The sequence below is a fragment of the Nerophis lumbriciformis genome, linkage group LG15, assembly GCF_033978685.3.
Source record: "Nerophis lumbriciformis linkage group LG15, RoL_Nlum_v2.1, whole genome shotgun sequence".
In the NCBI taxonomy this organism is placed as follows: Eukaryota; Metazoa; Chordata; class Actinopteri; order Syngnathiformes; family Syngnathidae; genus Nerophis; species Nerophis lumbriciformis.
This window is the reverse complement of record NC_084562.2, coordinates 39,622,761-39,642,171: the sequence shown is the minus strand read 5'-3', so window position 1 is coordinate 39,642,171 and position 19,411 is coordinate 39,622,761. Positions and strand designations below refer to the sequence as shown.

The following is a 19,411-nucleotide window of genomic DNA, read 5'->3' as shown; positions in this document are numbered from 1 at the left end:
TATTCTTGGTGTTGGATTTTATCAAATAAGTTTCCCCAAAAAATGCGACTCATACTCTAGTGCGACTTATATATGTTTTTTTCCTTCTCTATTATGCATTTTCGGCCGGTGCGATTTATACTCCAGAGCGATTTATACTCCGGAGCGATTTATACTCCGGAGCGATTTATAATCCGAAAAATACGGTAAGTTTGTCCAACTGGGGGGAAAAATTCACTTTAAGACATTCAGTATTTATTTAGGTTAAATTATTTCTTACAGAAATTACCGGTAGTGTATTTTATTTTTTTGTTTGTTCATTTATTTATTAGGATAAAAAAAAGTTGTTTACGTTCCAATTACAGTACAATGGTAAACAATTCTACAGTGATGAGAAAGAAAAGTTTATATCCTTTTAATTGGTTGATTGCATTATTATCATATATTCTGATTACATTATAAACACTGTATAGTTCTTGTCCGTTCATGATGTATACAAAGGCTCTGAGTCTGTCTGCAAAAGCCAGATGTTTTTTAAAGGATATAATTGCATATTGTCCTAATGTGTGGCACCTTGGTACAGAAATGTTGATTGACAGTCCAAAAGTATCATGCCTTCTTTCACCCGTTATTATTCACAATGTTATGCATTTAAATGTAAAAAACATAAAAATCGCAAATGGAATCGCTATTGTAATTTTGGAGAGAAAAATCGCAGTTAGGTTTTTTCTCAAATTTGTGCAGCCTAGCGGGCACTCTCCTTCAAGTTCCACAGCCAAGGTGCCGGACACCAGGACGTGATAAAAAAGCACCTCTGATAGAATGTGGTCAGAAGAACAGTAAGGCTTCACTTTTCAAATAGCATTAGCGCAATTGTAGTTTACATTGGCTTTGCCATATACATTTTATACAGCAATTTCAACGCCTCTAAATTTGATAATCATAATTACAACTGATGCACATTACAATCAAACAGCAACACATTGTAGTCCAGAGCCATGTATAAAGAGAGTCTGGCCAACCCGGTTTTCGACCAACTCCTACATGATTAGTCAAAACGCACTTACTTGACTACAGGGCGCCATGACTGTAACCAAGGTTGAGCTGATGTTCAACGCTTCCGTGTTACATTTTCCATCCATCCGCTTGTTTCAACATGTAAAATTGTCCTGTTGTGCAGCATGGGGCTGCTCCACCCGCGAAAAATGCAAAACATTTTTACATCACTTTCCCCGCAACCTGGAAAGCAGACACCTATGGGAAGTAAAAGTTTGCCATCAACACTGGAGAGCCACAGATTACGAGTTAAACACACGATACAACGTCTGCGTTTTGTTTAGGAAAGAACACTCAAAAGCTAATTTAAATAATAACAGAAGAAATTAACAAATTAAAAAGATGGTTTGAAAAAAAACTGACTATCTTTGAATCTCAGTAAAACCAAAATAATGCTGTTCAGTAAAAGAGAAAGTCAAACACAAATAGAAATAGACGGAGTATCGTTAACAGAATAAAAGAACCAACATTTTGGGTGTTTTAATAGTTGAGGAAACCAACTGGAAATCTCAAAAATATACAGCATAAAGTGGCAAGAAATATGTCAATGAATTTATACATAAAATTGGTATGGTATGGTATAAAGCAAAATATGTTCTGGACCAAAAATTACTCCATATTCTCTATTGCTCATCAGTGTTCCCATATTGTGCAAAAATATGGGGAAAAGTCATAATTTCTCCATGATTGTTCACCCAAAGTAAATGATAATTTTGGCCTAATGAGGATAATAAGGTATTTTTTGGTTGTTCTGTGTATTTTTTTTTTTACATGTATTGTGTGTTAGAGTGCCTGCTGGTCACTCAACACTGCATTATGTAGCAGCAGGGTGCATCAAATGCGGCCGCAAAATTATACTTTGATGAAATAAAAGCACATTTTATTGTAGGTTTAAGAGCTCAAGTATGTTTAGAACTATATTTAGACTTATTATTTTATGTTGATTTTGTCATGAAAACTAAGATTGCATGCCAACGGGCACAGGCGCACACATTATTGGTAGCAAAGATGGCGCCTCTCGTTTAGTTGGCCATACTCTCTCTATGCACGGCTCTGCCGTAGTCTGTACACTACTGCATACTTGCCAACCCTCCCGGATTTTCCGGGAGACTCCCGAAATTCAGCGCCTCTCCCGAAAACCTCCCGGAAGAAATTTTCTCCCGAAAATCTCCCGGAATTCAGCCGGAGCTGGAGGGGGCGTGGCCTCCAGCTCCATGCGGACCTGAGTCCAGTGTGCGCACACAAGGAGAAGCAGAAGAACGAGACCGTAGTGAAGAGCGCAGGAGAGACACTTCTCCAGGGCGCGATGTATGCTTGGGGCAACACCCTTCACCTTACCCGGCAGTGGGTCTCCACAGCGGAAGACTTTAGGGTAAATGATGAGTCCAGCAATTAGTTGCATATCTTGCTTTATTGATTGCTTGCACACATCCAATCCAACACAAAACCAACTAGTCCCTTGCCGCACTCACGCTACCGCTCCCTCTCTTCTCTCGCCCACACACTCAATGACGTCACTCACCTCACATGCTGTCACCTATTAAAGGGCCACACACACATACTCTACTCTCATAACACACAGTACAGTTAGTAGAACAACTGTGTTTTCATTACTGTGTATTTGATAGGTGCCATTGCCCCGGAATTGTATTGCATTGTACTTTCAAGTACAACAATGAGTAGATGAGTGTTATGTTTGTGTATATGTGTAAATAAATGAACACTGAAATTCAAGTATTTATTTTATTTATATATATAATACAATAAATAAATATATATATATATATAGCTAGAATTCACTGAAAGTCAAGTATTTCATACATACATATATAATATATATATGTATGTATGTATGTATGTATGTATGTATGTATGTATGTATGTATGAAATACTCGAGTTGGTGAATTCTAGCTGTAAATATACTCCTCCCCTCTTAACCACGCCCCCGACCACGCCCCCCACCTCCCGAAATCGGAGGTCTCAAGGTTGGCAAGTATGCACTACTGACATCTAACGTTTTGGAATTGCAACTGCACGCAAGGTCTACTATATAATACTTGTAATAGAGACTCAAAAGTGTAAGAAAACAAGATAAAGCAACTGGATAGCACAGTTATCATTATTAGCTCAGTGTTAAATTAAAAAATATTTAACATTTGTTAACACATGAACACACAAAAGTACCGGAAAATTGTACCAATTATTATCCGTATCAAAGCCCAGGTACCAGGAATTGGTACTAAATAGGTTAAAATGTTACAGGTAGCCATCCTTAGTCTGCTTATGGCCAATTATGTCGTCATTGGTGCCATAACAAAATCAAGGTTCGATACCCATCCCTACTCGTACGAAGCTTAGTGCCTCATCAGCAGGTTGCAACCTCGACTTAGACAAACTTTATTTATCCACAAGGGAAATGTTTTAATTGCAGTAGCTCAATTCCAAGAAAAATAACTCCTAAAAGTACTATCCATCCATCCATCCATTTTCTACCGCTTGTCCCTTTCGGGGTCGCGGGGGGTGCTGGAGCCTATCTCAGCTGCATTCGGGCGGAAGGCGGGGTACACCCTGGACAAGTTGCCCTCTCATCGCAGGGCCAACACAGATAGACAGACAACATTCACACTCACATTCACACACTAGGGCCAATTTAGTGTTGCCAATCAACCTATCCCCAGATGCATGTCTTTGGAAGTGGGAGGAAGCCGGAGTACCCGGAGGGAACCCACGCAGTCACGGGTAGAACATGCAAACTCCACACAGTTTGCATGTTCTAGTACTATGAAAGAGGAAAAATAAACAATACATATTTTATAAAAGCAATAAAATATGCAAGGAATACAATAAAATGGAATATACAGGATTTGAATAAATACAAATAGATGGCAAGAGTCACATAAATGTACTTGTTGGAAAAGAGCAAGTTGTGCAAAAAGTACTGACACATTGGACAATTTAAAAAGTTGAGAAAAGGTCAAATGAAGTTCACTTGTAAAGATTACAGTGCATTTTAGCTTCATCCTGAAATTTAATCCAAAAGCTCAATACCCTGAACTTTTCATGAGTAGTGTGTTTACAGTGTATTGTAAATGGATTATACTGTAGGTAATTGATTTCTAAAATGAAAATCCTTGACTCTGAAAGCATATTTTTTTTCCAGCTTTATTTATGTGAGCTGCAGTAGTTGACTGTGCTGAATGCAATCATGTGTTTTCTGTCTTCTCCTACCCCAGACCGAGATGGCCATGTACAAGGATGTGTGCGACTACATGTTGTTCGCTCTCGCTGCGTACGGCTGGCCCATGTATTTGATGAGGAAGCCAGCCTGCGGACTGTGCCGCCTCGTTAGCACCTGCCCGTAAGCCCTCAACCATATAGTCACTCGCTTTTGATCAATTTGTGTCTCCGGGGCACTTCAGCGAGCATCATATCTTGCATGCGTCAACACTTGCTAAACGGTAATCCACCGAGGCGGTTGTACCCGACTCAAAGCGAGATTGTATTAAGCACATACTTACACAGATTAACTGTAATGGGATTTTGTATTTTACATATGTTAAATGTCAGTTTCTTTCTTTCTTTTTTTTTTTTTTTTTTTTAAACCACTGTGTGTGTTTTTCCTTTTCTCTCCCAGCTGCACGTCCGTGTCCGGCTCGCGTTTGTCCCAGTCAGTGACAGTGGAGGAGGACAATTGTTGTAGTTGTAACGTTTTGGCCATACGCAGATATTTCCTGGACGAGGAGCGCAAGCAAGTTCACATTGTCTACACGTCCTGCCATGATGCTGTGAGTATTCCAACGTCACCGTCAAAGCATTTGCGGTTGTTTGCGGTACTTCCTCATACAAAGTCTAATTATTGTGGGGCACTCCTGAGGTTTGTAAAAAGGAAGCACACAATCCCACTTAGTGGCAATACACGATCAATTAAAGGGAACCCGCAGGGATCCATCGGGATCAATTAAAGGGAACCCTCAAATATGTTTTCTTTATATACTATGATAGAAGACAATATTATATTTATGAATGTAATATTAAAGTTACTACAGTGCATCCGGAAAGTATTCACAGCGCTTCACTTTTTCCACATTTTATGTTACAGCCTTATTTTAAAATGGAATAAATTTGTTTTGTCCTCAATATTCTACAGACAATACATCATGTTGACAATGTGAAGTTATTTTTTGCAAAATTATTGAAAGGCTCCAGCAACCCCTGCGACCCAAAGAGGGACAAGCAGTAGAAAATGGATGGATGGATGGATGGATTATCAAAAACAAAAAAAATAGATAAGTATTCACAGCCTTTGCTCAATAATTTGTTGATGTACTTTTGGCAGCATGGTGGTGGCAGCATCATGATGTTGGGACGTTTTTCAGCAGCAGGAACTGGGAGACCAGTCAGGATAGAGGGAAATATGAATGCAGCAATGTACAGAGATATCCTGGATAAGAACTGCTTGTTACTCAGCATCAAGGGTTGGAATTGGGGGTTAAATCACCAAATTATTCCCGAGCGCGGCGCATGCTGCTGCTCGGGAATAATTTGGTGAACTTGGGGATGGTTCAAATGCAGAGGACACATTTCACCACACCCAGTGTGTGTGTGACAATCGTTGGGACTTTACCTTTAACTTAACTTCCCACCCAACCTGATGGAGCTTGAGAGGTGCTACAAAGAGGAATGGGTGAAACTTCCCAAATATATGTGTGCCAAGCTTGTGGCATCATATTCAAAAAGACTCGAGACTGTAATTGCTTCCAAAGGTGCATCAACAAAGTATTGAGCAAAGGCTGTGAATGCTTATGTACATGTGATATTTGTATTTTTTTAATAAATTTGCCAAATTAAAAAAACAACATTGTCATATTGTCTGTAGAATGTTGAGAAAAATATGAATGTATTCCATTTTGGAATAAGGCTGTAACATAACAAAATGTGGAAAAAGTGAAGCTCTGTGAATACTTTCCGGATGGACTGTATATGTTTCATTGTAATGGGATCACTGAGAAACATGTACTCAGCAAACAAATTGGTATTTTTAAGCAGTTCCCTTTTACTTCCCTTGTTGCCTTAAAGTGATGATAAATGACGGTTACGCGACTTCAAACGCGCTGCAATCAGTAGTGCAAAAAGTGATTATGCACTATGGGCCCTATTCTCCCGTTTGAGCTGAAGTCTTTTTTACGCGCCTGAAGGTACACACATTTCCTTTATTCGTATTATCCCATCCAGCCTGCGGCCAAAGTGCTTAGGTCTGGAATGAAGGCGAGTTCATTAATAATGAGGCGGACTTTGCCAAGACGCTTTTTTTTTCTTGGTTGTGTAAAAGTTGTAGAGAATGGAGTTTTATTACTGCAACACTTGTGAATGTCATTGAGATCCAGAAAAAAGATAACACTTTAGATTTGAAAAGGCAGTTTCAATCCAAGCAGTTCTTACGTGTGTGTGTGTGTGTTGTCATAGTGATGTAGTGTGTGTATACACAGGCAACAGCATGTTCTTCCTGGCTGGATGTTAATTCTAATCTGTAAATGAAACTGTGTTTCACTTATTATAACCACTTAATGTTGTCTGTGATGTTAAGCATTCTGTTTAGTACAAATATTTGTGAACCTGTGACTCATCAGGATGGTCTTTTTGCTGTTAAAGTGTATTTGAATGTGTGTTTTTGTGTGCTTGTGAGGAGCAGGGTAATAGTTGAGTTTGATATTAGCTGTCAAAAACTCATCGAAACAATGCATAGATGCTACATTATTTATGCATTTTCTATTAAACAGTCACATTTCGGTCCAGATGTATTGAACGTTCGATATACACGACCAATGTACGAGCAGTTCCCTTCCACTGTGGTCGCAATCCCATGACAACATCTTTTAAATATTAAAGTGAAAATGAAAATACACCTTCATCACTTCAGCCATTTGTGCTTAAGAAACTTCTCTATGACTATAGCTCCAGACTTCTTCTGTTTGTTTAAGATTGTCATTACTGCCACAAGTGTTGGAAAAGTGTATTACAACTGAGTACCGCTACGGACCATACAGACCACAGCTGAGAAACAGATTTTTTTGGGTTGCCCTCTAGGGCAGACCTGGGCAAATTAAGGCCCGGGGGCCGCATGCGGCCAGTTAAGCTTTTCAATCTGGCCCGCCGGACATTCCCAAATATTTTTGTTAGGTCTTTAACATGGAAACTGTAGCTGCTATTATGATGTGCAGTGATGTTTTCAAATTACCGGAAGTCTTGAACTATATAAAGTATTTCAATGGTTTGAATCTGCACTTTTGCATGATATACTAGTACTATGGTAATCTAATTAGTTACTATAGTAATCTAAGTCACAGCAGCTCAGACGAGGCACCAAGCAGTGTGGGTGGGGAGCGTTTCCACAGAGTGTTTCCAGAGCGGCCAGCCTGAAATGCGGGTGTCAGGGACAGACGCGGAAGGAGATTTTTACAACAAAGTTCTAAAGCCTAGTGATATATCAGATACATCAGATTGTAAGGTGGGGCTTTTTTTATCCTTGGCGTTCATAGTTCGCTGTGTTTGTTGCATTTTTGTTGCGTTTCTCTTGATTGTAAAATATGTCGATCGCGTTTTTAGCATTCAATCAGAAATTATTGTGAGATGTTGTATTAGTGTTCCTAAAAATAAATATAGAGGCCTGCTCTAGGGGTTGCTCTCCGCCCAACTATGGTTAGGAAACACTGACTTAGAGGATTATAAAATTCCCCATATCAACTCGGAGCAACGGAATTAAACTTGAAAAATTCTCTGGCATGGTTTTATATTTTAAGATTACTGATTCGCTCACTTTTCTGTCCATCAAAAAGGGATTCCGCCTCAGACTGATCATTCAATGATTATGCTGAACCCCAGTGTCCAGGCCAGCTGAATCCAAGCCTACTTTCTATTCGCTTCCAGAAACGCCAAGCATCGGATGGACAGGACAAAGTCATGCATTTATCCAATGACTATCTAGTTTGGCAGTAGTTGAAACAACCCACTCTATGCTCCCCCATTGAAGTCAATGGACGCTCAGCTTCAACACTGCTTAACGCACAGTGAAGAAAGTCATGTCATTGTAGCACATAATTAGCCAAAAGTACATAATTCACCACTTATTTTATTTTACATTTTAGTCTTAGAGCAATCGCCACTGAAATCTAATGTATTCTATCTTATCAGGCAAACTTTTCTGTACAAGTCCAAGTATAGCAAACATCATAAAGTTAAAAAACAGGGTCGCAGATTGATGAGGTAAATGTTTCCAATGTTCTGCTGACTCAATAACCGCGACGTTCCAAACCTCCTCTGGCATGAACACTTACACTAAAGCTGTGCACCAGAAGCTTAATGGCAGATGTTTCCATGGCCGAGCAGCTGTATGAAATCCTTCCATCACCAAGCGCAATGAAAATAATTGGCTGGAATAATGTAACCTTTTCTAACTTTTACCATAATGAAAACATGTTCTGTGGCGTAGGAAATAACACGTCTAATTTGCATAATTAGCCATGAGGCATGTGCATCAAAACAAGAAGAGCAAAAAAAGTCTGTTAAAACAGCAGAAACATTAATTGATAACTGTAAAATAACAATGGGTTCATGATGTGGCATTAAAAGGAACACCTCTCTGTTATGACAGCGGAACTGTCACATTCTGCCATGATTTGGTTTGGATTTACCGCAGGATGCAAATACATTGCTGCATGTCAATCAATCAATCAATCAATGTTTATTTATATAGCCCTAAATCACAAGTGTCTCAAAGGGCTGCACAAGCCACAACGACATCCTCGGTACAAAGCCCACATAAGGGCAAGGAAAAACTCACCCCAGTGGGACGTCGATGTGAATGACTTTTAAGGGGACGGGCAATATGCGCATTCGTATAGTTAGGAGGAGATGCCTCATTTAGCGCAAAAAAATCGTCTGGTTTGAGCCAGGTTTCGCTAAGACCAATGACGTTAAGATTGTTGTCTCTAATGACCTCATTAACTAATAACGTTTTGGGAGACAATGATCTTATGTTTAAAAAGCCCATATTATAAGTATTGGGCTGTTTCGACGAGTATTTGTTTAAATTATCCATAGTAGCAATATTAATAATGTTGCGTTTATTATACGTAGTGCACTTTAAATAGTTTCGACCATATCTAGGAATTGATACGACGGGAATTTTCAGAATGTTTGCTTGATGCTGTGATCGACTGAACGCATCATGATTTGCCACCTCAGTAGAATGCATATCTACCCCTGACACCTTCACAACAGAAAAGACATTATGTGAGTTGTGTGTTATTCTAAGAAAATTGCTATGCGTGCAGGAATTATCCAGCCTGGCGCTGGCTAGTTCTAGCTTAACTGACTCCTCACCCGGACTAGCAGGTAGGATCAATAAAGTCTTTATTAATAAATAATCAGTTCAATATACAAAAAAGGGGTACTCGCTGCAAGTTGAGCAGAGCTGTACATAAGGATGGGTGTCGCTTGTATTTTAACCGATACTCTTACCAAATCTGTACTTTTAAAAACGATGCTGGTGTTTCGATGCTTTATAATTCTATAACATTTGGTGACTTCAAGTTACTAGTTATTCAAATACATTAGTAATATAAATAAAATCACAATTGAGTAATACATTCAAAAATATGCAATACATTCCACAACAACTTGCAGCAATACAGAACATAGCAAATGTGCAAAAAACGTCTCACTTGTGTAGTAATGTCTGACATTCACAATTCCGGGAGTTTGTGAATGCATCTCGCTCGCCATAACCGTCTTTGGTGCATAATGAGGAAGTGCTGTATTGTTGTTGGTTACTGACGGGTTTTTCTTCCCTTTTTAAAAAAATAAAAAACGTTTGCATTGCCGATCCCTTCTGCTGCTTCTTCTTATTCTCTGGCAGACCAGGTGAGATATGTGAGAAACCGAGTTGGAACGACCAGCTTCATTCTTGTAACAGTTTGATGTTTCACTACTTTTTACACAACTTTCTCTAACAAGGAACTGAAGGGCAAAGTTGTGTGTAAGTAGTGAAACATTGAACAGTTGTACATTTAAAAAAAGCTACAATTAGCGTGAGATTTTAGTGCATTTTAGGTTTATGCTGGTATTTCACCCAAAAGCCATATATCCCTTTTCGTGAGTAGTGTAATCACCTTGCCAAGTTTTAGGTAGGGAGTACATTTGATTATGATTTGTTTGATTGTAATCCTTTTTATTTTCAAATTTTACATTCACATTGATATCCAGAGTTTAGGTGCAAGCATTCACGTTTGTCTCTTCCCCACCCCCTGTTTATCCTTGTCCATTTAATTAGCGGTCTTCTATCCATTTTTCATTTAGGTTTACGAGACCCCATTTTTTGTGGCAGTGGATCATGAGAAGAAAAAGGTGGTCATCAGTATCAGAGGAACCCTATCTCTAAAGGTGAACGTCAACTTCTCACTAAGAATTGCTAAAGCTTACAAACTTGTTTGCCTCATCGTGTGGCCTAAAGCAGTGTTTAGATAACTCTCATTGTTTCTGCTCGGCACCTAAGCAGTCAGAGTCAAATATAAATGTCCTTTCCATTGTTTACATAACACTGAAGGAAACTCGTGCTGCAAAAACTGGGATTGACCCATCTGAGATGACTCATGACTGCGTCACAAGGCAAACCTCTCATCCCACAGCCTCTAATTCTATGCCAATCACAACATATTCTTTTTTAGTTAAGCATGGAATGCATAAACATGATGAAAGGGTTACATTTTTCTCTGACTAAATCAACTCTTTGACACTTTTTATTCTCTGCTTTTGGCTGATTTTTCTTTTATATGTCTTGCGTGTGGGATCAGGATGCTTTGACTGATCTGACGGGGGATTCTGAGCGTTTGCCGGTGGAGGGACAACAAGGGACCTGGCTTGGTCACAAGGTGAGAGCTAAATCACCCACTTTCTAATATGACTTGAATTGCCTGAGCTTATTAGAGCAGACTTCTGTTGTGCCGCACTTAACCCTTTTGTCTCTCTCCTCTCAGGGGATGGTTTACTCAGCAGAGTACATCAAGAAGAAACTGGAGCAGGAGATGATATTGTCACAAGCCTTTGGGAGAGACTTGGTACATGATTACTTTCTTGTGCAATAGCATCTTACTGCAGCTTACAAATAATGATTATTCCAGAAATAGTGTGCCAGTGTGATGACTCAGGCTGTCTCTCACAGAACAAGGGCACCATGCATTACGGGCTGGTGATTGTTGGCCATTCTCTTGGTGCCGGCACTGCTGCTATTCTCTCCTTCATGCTGAGACCCCAGTATCCCACACTTCACTGCTACTCTTACTCCCCACCTGGTGGCCTTCTGAGGTAAGTTTACCAAGCATTTCCCAAAAATTTATGAAAACGATCTGTTTAGTATCTGAATGCTTTACTGTAAACAGAACAGTATCAGTATGGGCTGAATTCCGTAAAAAAATGTGAGTGGACAATGCTGATTAATGCATTTTAATGACGATCACAAAAAATGATCCCCTCTGGCTGACACTTGATGCATTTTTGGTAAGCGACTAATTGTGTATGTCCACACACAGTCCGCAGCCGCGCCCCTAAGTTAATATTGCATTTCCTACACGTACCATTATCACTGGAGGACAAGCCTAAATATGTTAAGCCTGGTATGTACTCTCGCGTCACGTAGCTTGCGTCCCTTCTGACGATGTCTTGATTCGTTTTTAAACGATGCAACTTCCTGTGGACCATAACATTTTTTGTAAAAGAATAAATAAAAGTTCATATTTAGCAACGAAGGACAGCCAGCAAATGCTACTTCACCAGTGTTGAAGACACTTTATATGAATCTAAAATTGTATTTATTAAATACGCAATCAAATCAATGAGCATGACACTTTGCTTGATAAAAAAATATTTTACAGTTAATTTTATTGCGCAGTATGCATTTTATTTCTTAGATAAGCAAGTGACACTGATTCGGTAGAGTGGCCCATGTATTTGTGTACAAAGACCCACTGTATGTGATTGTTCCGCTTATCTGTGTCACTGTACAGTAGATACTGTATGTTTGCTGAGTCACATGTCTGCAGGGCACCTACTTTATATCATTACTGTGTATTCTATTCTGTGAGCTCACGCTTGACAAACGTTTCTTTTGGATTTGTGCGGACTAAGCAGATGTGCATTAAAGTTGCTTCCTCTTTTCGGGAAGAGTTTCTGCTCTTCTGTACTTTTTGTTGAATACTTACCTTGTGCATTGAGTTACTTCCATTAATGAAGTAATGTTTGTGTGCAACTTCCTGGATCCAGTTTTTGATACATTGGCTTGGGATGAACGGTTTATAAGAGCAATTCTGCATGTGTCTTGTTTGGATCATGGGTGCAGATGGCCTTCGGGACGGGAGGCGTGATACCAATCCGTTCTTTTCACTTTTCCTACATAAGATGACACATTTTTTAAATTGATTTTCATTCTAGTGTGTTCAAAATGTACACAGATGTCGGAATCTTATTCAGGGTCCTTAAAGAGGAACTGATAGCTGCACCTACTGCAATCACTTTCTACAACTGCTACTATGGGGGAATATAGAACAATTCAATGAACAATGTAATTTTACAACATTCTGTTTGTGGACAAGGAGAGATACAGCCACCAAAGCATGTTCAATCGCTTTATATACTAAATGCTAATAACATGCATTCAATAGGATGTGCATTCACTCCCACTGAGGCACGTACTGCCAATGCTAGCACAGCTATTGCTTCACTTCTTTTGCTGACGTCGCATGTCACTTGGAAACAAGCGCCACTTTTTAAAGGGGTAATATTATTTGAAAACACTTTCTTGTGGTCGACATAACATGTAATGGTGGTTCTTTTGTCAACATTTCAAAAACCCCAAAACCAGTGAAGTTGGCACGTTGTGTAAATCGTAAATAAAAACAGAATACAATCATTTGCAAATCCTTTTCAACCTATATTCAATTGAATAAACAGCAAAGACAAGTTACTTAACGTTCGAAGTGGAAAACTTAATTTTTTGCAAATATTAGCTCATTTGCGCGACCCCGAAAGGGACAAGCGGTAGAAAATGGATGGATGGATAGATGGAATTTGATGCCTGCAACATGTTTCAAAAAAGCTGGCACAAGTGGCAAAAAAAGACTGAGAAAGTTGAGGAATGCTCATCAAACACTTATTTGGAAAATCCCAAAGGTGAACAGGCTAATTGGCAACCGGTGGGTGCCATGATTGGGTATAAAAGCAGCTTCCATGAATTACTTAGTCATTCACAAACAAGGATTGGGCGAGGGTCACCACTTTGTGAACAAATGCTTGAGCAAATTGTCGAACAGTTTAAGAACAACATTTCTCAATGAACTGTTGCAAGGAATTAAGGGATTTCACCATCTACGGTCCGTAATATCATCAAAAGGTTCAGAGAATCTGGACAAATCACTGCACGTAACGTTGAATGCCCGTGACCTTGGATCCTTCAGGCGGTACTGCATCAAAAAGCGACATCCGTGTGTAAAGGATATCACCACATGGGCTCAGTAACACTTCAGAAAACCTCTGTCAGTAACTACAGTTCGTCACTACATCTGTAAGTCCAAGTTAAAAATCTACTATGCAGAGCTAAAGCCATTTATCAACAACACCCAGAAACGCCGCAGGCTTCGCTGGGAACCGAGCTCATCTAAGATGAACTGACGCAAAGTGTAAAAGTGTTCTGTGGTCTGACGAGTCCACATTTCAAATTGTTTTTGGAAACTGTGGACGTCATGTCCTCCGGAACAAGACGGAAAAGAACCGTCCGGATTGTTCTTGGCGCAATTTCAAAAGCCAGCATTTGTGAGGTTTATTAGTGCCCAAGCCATGGGTAACTTACACATCTGTGAAGGCACCATTAATGCTGAAAGGTATATACAGGTTTTGGAGCAACATATGTTGCCAACCAAGCAATGTTATCATGCAATGCCAAGCCACGTGTTACAACAGCGGGGCTTCATTTTAAGAGTGCAGGTACTAGACTGGCCTGCCTGTAGTCCAGACCTGTCTCCCATTGGAAATGTGTGGCACATTATGAAGCGTAAAATACGACAACGGAGACCCCAGACTGTTGAACAACTTAAGCTGTACATCAAGCAAGAATGGGAAAGAATTCCACCTGAAAAGCTTAAAAAATTGGTCTCCTCAGTTCCCAAACGTTTACTGAGTGTTGTTAAAAGGAAAGGCCATATAACACAGTGGTAAAAATGCCCCTGTGCCAATTTTGTTGCACTGTGTTGCTGCCATTAAATTCTAAGTTAATGGTTATTTGCAAAAAAAAACCAAGTTTCTCAGTTTGAACATTAAATATCTTGTCTTTGCAGTCTATTCAATTTAATATAAGTTGAAAAGGATTTTCAAATCATTATTCTGTTGTTTTTTACGATTTACACAACGTGCCAACTTCACTGGTTTTGGGTTTTGTACATAGACTACGTTCTATGGACCATTTTCAAGCCGCTTTCTGACCGTCTCCTCAGGATGCGCCGATTTGTGGGCGGTCTTATTTACATGACTCAACTTCGACAGTGTCTTCTCACAGTCAGCCATGTTGTAGTCCTGAGTGCTTCTCATATGGAGTTTTTACTAACCGATTTTGTTTAAATTAAGTTGATATCATTTGCGGACAGCTTGGTCCCCTGAATTCAAAAATCGTGTTTGGTTTAGACCATATGTTTTTTCCTTTTTCTTTGTGTTCCCAATCAGTTTGGAGTGTGTATCTGTGAAACACAACTGATGAATAGTAATGGTTGATTTTTGGGATGTATGGTATTCTGAGGTCTTAAAAAGAACAAGAATGTACACCGAACCGAACACCACGTCACAAAATTTGAGGGGTGGAGGTTTAAAAGTAAAACCTGTTTGAACAGAACAGTGTGGGCAGGGCCACAAGTCAAACCAAAGTGTTAGCCTCATATTATTTAGCAACAATTAATTTTTTCCACATCTTACTGTATTATACATTTAGCCCTTAAAGAGAGTTTGGATTAGGGATCAGATATTTGAACCAGTTAAGGTTCTACATTGTATTCAGCTTGCACTTCCACACTTTTACTTCATGTGATGTATACTAATGTCTCCATCTTCTGTTCAACCAGCGAGGATGCCATGGAGTACTCCAAAGAATTTGTCACCTCTGTGGTACTCGGAAAAGATCTGGTGCCAAGGTATCTTTATCACTTTGTACATAGTAGGAACAGTCCTTAGCATTATGGATTTATCACATACGTACTTTATCTATTACTGGTGTCTTTTAGACTGGGCTTATCGCAACTGGAGGGGTTCCGTCGCCACCTTCTAGAAGTCCTACAGAAAAGTAACAAGCCAAAGGTACGCTGCTGAAAACTCTCTGTATACATACACACTTACAAAGTTGGAATGAGAGTAAAAAATCACAAATGAAATTTGCGTTGCAACACACATGTAAGGAAAATTAATAAGAAATCCAGAGAGATTGGAAGAGTAACAGAAAGGTGTAGGTTACTGTAGGGATGTAAATATAAACATTATTGATTACCGCAATAAAATTTACGACTGTTAGTATTACCGTTTTAAATTACAATGATCGAAAAATTGTCATTGATAATCTCACTTTTATAAACTCACAGACTGACTAGCGCTCCTGTAGCTCGCTAGCTTAAATGCTAACATGAATACAAAAGAGACTAACATCTTTCCCCATTAAGAAACTATGCCAATGTAAACTTGTACTGTATGAACACATTGCTTTCTGAGCAACTAAGATATTCAATTGTGCACATCATATCTACAGGCTGTGCTCTGTTGGAACAGAGTGATCGATCTATACTCTCAGAGGAGTACAAGACTGAGGTGTTTTTACGGTGCGTTCAAGGACCGCTTACAGAGTAGGACGCCACAAGATATTTTAGTTATTAAAAAAGAACAACTTTATCAAAAGATATCAGTGTATGTGTAAGTACTTTTTGAGCACATTCAATAATACCGCGATAATGATAACTGATCATTTTGGTCACAATAACCGAGATATGGAATTTTTATATTGTTAAATGCCTAGATTACTGCATGCTTTAATGGACAATTGGACATATCAGGTGGAGATGCAATGATTAAATCTATTAATTTGAGTGGTATTTTGTTCCTTTTATGATTGGTAATAGAGTTCAACTAAAAAACATTTTTAAAATCTTGTATATTGCTAGTAAGTAAATTTAACGAGAATGCCAGGAACTTAAAATAAACGTGCATGGGAGCGGTGTACCTATGGTGATGTAGGTCACGCTTCAGGTGAGGTGGCCTGTGTATTTGTGTGGCGGAAACAGTGGAGCGCGGAGAGAGATAGCTCAAAGAAGAGGGAGAAAGAGAGCAAAGGGCCCAAAGAAAGCGAGAGAAGGTGTCAAAAGTTTTGCAATCATTTAAAAGTGAAAAAATAGCACTGTCAAACAGCGCTAGCATTTCACAATAGCACTATATTAATGATGCAGAATTACCAGAAATCATCCTATTCCTAATAATAGCAGAAAACAAGTAGAAACAAGGTATATTATTTTGGTGGATAATGTCATCTTGTATGTTTGACTTGAATTACTAATATTTTATTCTAATATCTTAGTATCTACTAAAAATAAAACATCACTCCTCTAATTAGTACCTTATTTATATGTGTTAAATACATTGCCACTAAGTTTATCATACTCTTTTTGTATAATTTAGTTCCCTATGTATTATTTATTACCTGGTTTTAGGCTACACAGTTTTTATTTACTTTACTTTTTAACTTAAAAAAATATAAGTAATATGTAGTGATGCTCCCTTAGTAAAATGACTATTTAAATTTGTAAGAACAGAGATCAAGAGAAAAATCCTTGGTTTTTATTCAAATATTTTTCCTATAAGAGGCTTTTCATATAAGACGTATTGAGGCTATAAAATGTTTAATTCGATTACTCGGTTACTCAAACAAATTAATCGATTACTCAATTACTAAAATAATTGATAGCTGTAGCCCTGATATTAAATTAAGGTCACCTGTAAGTGTATTTTAGCTTCATCTTGAAATTTCCCCCCGAAAGCTGAACATCCCCTATTTTTTTGTTAGTGTAGTGTTCAGAAGCTTCTTCATGAAACGTCTTACACAAAGTATTAAATATGTTTTGATCCAACAGTGGAGGATCATTGTGGGAGGCACCAAATGCATCCCAAAATCGGAGCTTCCACTTGAGGAGGATGATCCTCCGACTCAGCAAGCAGCACCCCCCAGCAGTCGCCTGTGGCTCCACCCAAGTGACCTCAGCATCGCCCTCTCCGCCTCGACTCCCCTGTACCCTCCTGGCCGAATCATCCATGTGGTTCACAACCATCCTCCAGAAACCTGGTGAGAGCGCTGATTTCCGGGCTCCCCTTTATTGTGTGTGCAAAATTCGATGCCACCCACTGGTTTTCCAATCCCTTCCTCTGCAGTTGCTTGAAAAGGACCGTTTCAAGCTGTTTACCGTTAAAATGGCAATCAAACAATCCAATGTGCGTCCAAGCAGACATAAAGATTTTTGCTGCTAATGCTCTTGTCTAATTTATGCCATTTCATTTGACACATTTAGCTATCATTTTGTTCCCACTGTTGTTTTTTTAGCTAATGTGTCTAGTTTGTCACATTGTCGTGTCATTGTTTTCAGTAATGCCTCCCACATGTTTGCTTGGCTGTCAAAAGAAAAGATGATGAGGGGAGGTGTTGAGTCAATGTGTTTTTACTTTGTCGGTCTTATTGATTGACAGGCATTTTCTCTCTCTCTTTCTCTCTCCCCATATAGCTTTGGTCAGGAAGAGCCAACATACTCGGCTCTTTGGGGGGACAACAAGGCTTTCAATGAGGTCATCATATCACCTGCCATGCTTAATGAGCACATGCCTCTCATGGTGATGGAGGGCCTCAACAAGGTTTGTCTTAGTCGTGTGCATGCTGTTGATTCTCCTCTCTTCACTGACGCGGTGCTGGGATTTTCTTGTCGTTATAATCATATTATCGAATACAAATCTCCATTAATTGTATGTACTGTATTTATTATTAATGGAATAATACCACTGTTACTACCCATCTAGAGCCAGGGATGTCAAAACAAATACCTCCCAAACTTATTTTTGTAAATTCCCACTGGGCAAACAAAAAAATCTATTTGTGAACAATTATGGCAATTCACTATATAAACAATATCAAAAAAATAATGTAATTTCCCATATTCAAAAATGAAGGCTATAGTCAATCTACTTAATCTTCTTACACCAAGACCCATCCTTTGTCCGTTTCTTAAACAACATAATATTGACGATATGAACAATACAGCAATACACAGATATTTGTAAAAAAAAAAAAAAATACATGCAACATACAGTAGAACCTTGATTTACGAACTTAAGTGGTTTTGAACTGGGTTTGTAAATATAAACATTTGTGTATTATAGCAAAGTTCTCCATAGGAAACAATTTAAACATGAACATTGGGTTCCAGCCCTGACAAAAGTCTACATTTTAGTCAAAGTTTGTATACTTTGAACACAATATAAAGCGCTGTACCGTACTGTATATAAAACAAACGTAACAAGGGAGTGTTTTTTATTTTTTTGTTCAGTAACAAAACCAAAACAACAACTAGCTGAACCATCATACTCATTTGTAGCCACCCTGCCGACACGCACACACACTGTCATTAGCCCTGTGGTTTATTCACAGTTTGAAATCACAAAACTCCTTGACTTTGACAGCCAGGTCACTGATTAGAAACAAAAAAAAATCCACTTAACCTTGTTGGTTAATATTCTTTGCGTGCAGCGTAAGGGAGGGGTATCTGAGAAAGGCAGTGTCGACAACACTGTAGATAGTTACTGAATGTTTCATGTCGTGTCCATTGCTTTCTTTGGACTGGTATTGAGCTAGCGAAACAAGAAACATGTTTTAAAAAGGCTAATAACGCTTCAAACGCACACAAAGTTGCACAGTAGCTAACAGTAGCACTGTGCTGACTGAGCAGTGAGCACCAGAGACAGAGTGCGATCAGCCGGCCACATTGGATGTTCATACACTGAGACAAGGTTCATACACCTAAGCATGTTTTTAGTTAGTAAAACAAAGAGTTCCTACAATTAAGGCTTCGTAAATCAAGCTTCCACTGTATTGATCTTATGCTAGTATCGATTTGTTACTGATACCGTATTTTTCGGACTATAAGTCGCGGTTTTTTTCATAGTTTGGCCGGGCTCCAGTGCGATTTATATATGTTTTTTTACTTAATTTTCGGCAGGTGCGACTTATACTCCGAAAAATACAGTACTATTATTGGTATTGACATT

At 38.9% G+C, this 19,411-nt stretch overlaps 1 protein-coding gene across 2 annotated transcripts in view; it reads left to right on the top strand.

Moving 5' to 3' along the window:
• The window catches only part of LOC133616113 (diacylglycerol lipase-alpha-like), a 91,210-nt gene that overhangs the window by 56,085 nt on the left and 15,714 nt on the right, over positions 1-19,411 (top strand). For both annotated transcript variants that reach the window (XM_061975219.1, XM_061975218.1), the window contains exons 9-18: positions 4,270-4,394; positions 4,671-4,821; positions 10,391-10,474; positions 10,885-10,962; positions 11,068-11,148; positions 11,253-11,395; positions 15,190-15,258; positions 15,349-15,421; positions 17,236-17,444; positions 17,878-18,004. In XM_061975219.1, the coding sequence (XP_061831203.1) occupies positions 4,270-4,394; positions 4,671-4,821; positions 10,391-10,474; positions 10,885-10,962; positions 11,068-11,148; positions 11,253-11,395; positions 15,190-15,258; positions 15,349-15,421; positions 17,236-17,444; positions 17,878-18,004 (1,140 nt within the window). The remainder of the gene's footprint in view (positions 1-4,269; positions 4,395-4,670; positions 4,822-10,390; positions 10,475-10,884; positions 10,963-11,067; positions 11,149-11,252; positions 11,396-15,189; positions 15,259-15,348; positions 15,422-17,235; positions 17,445-17,877; positions 18,005-19,411) is intronic.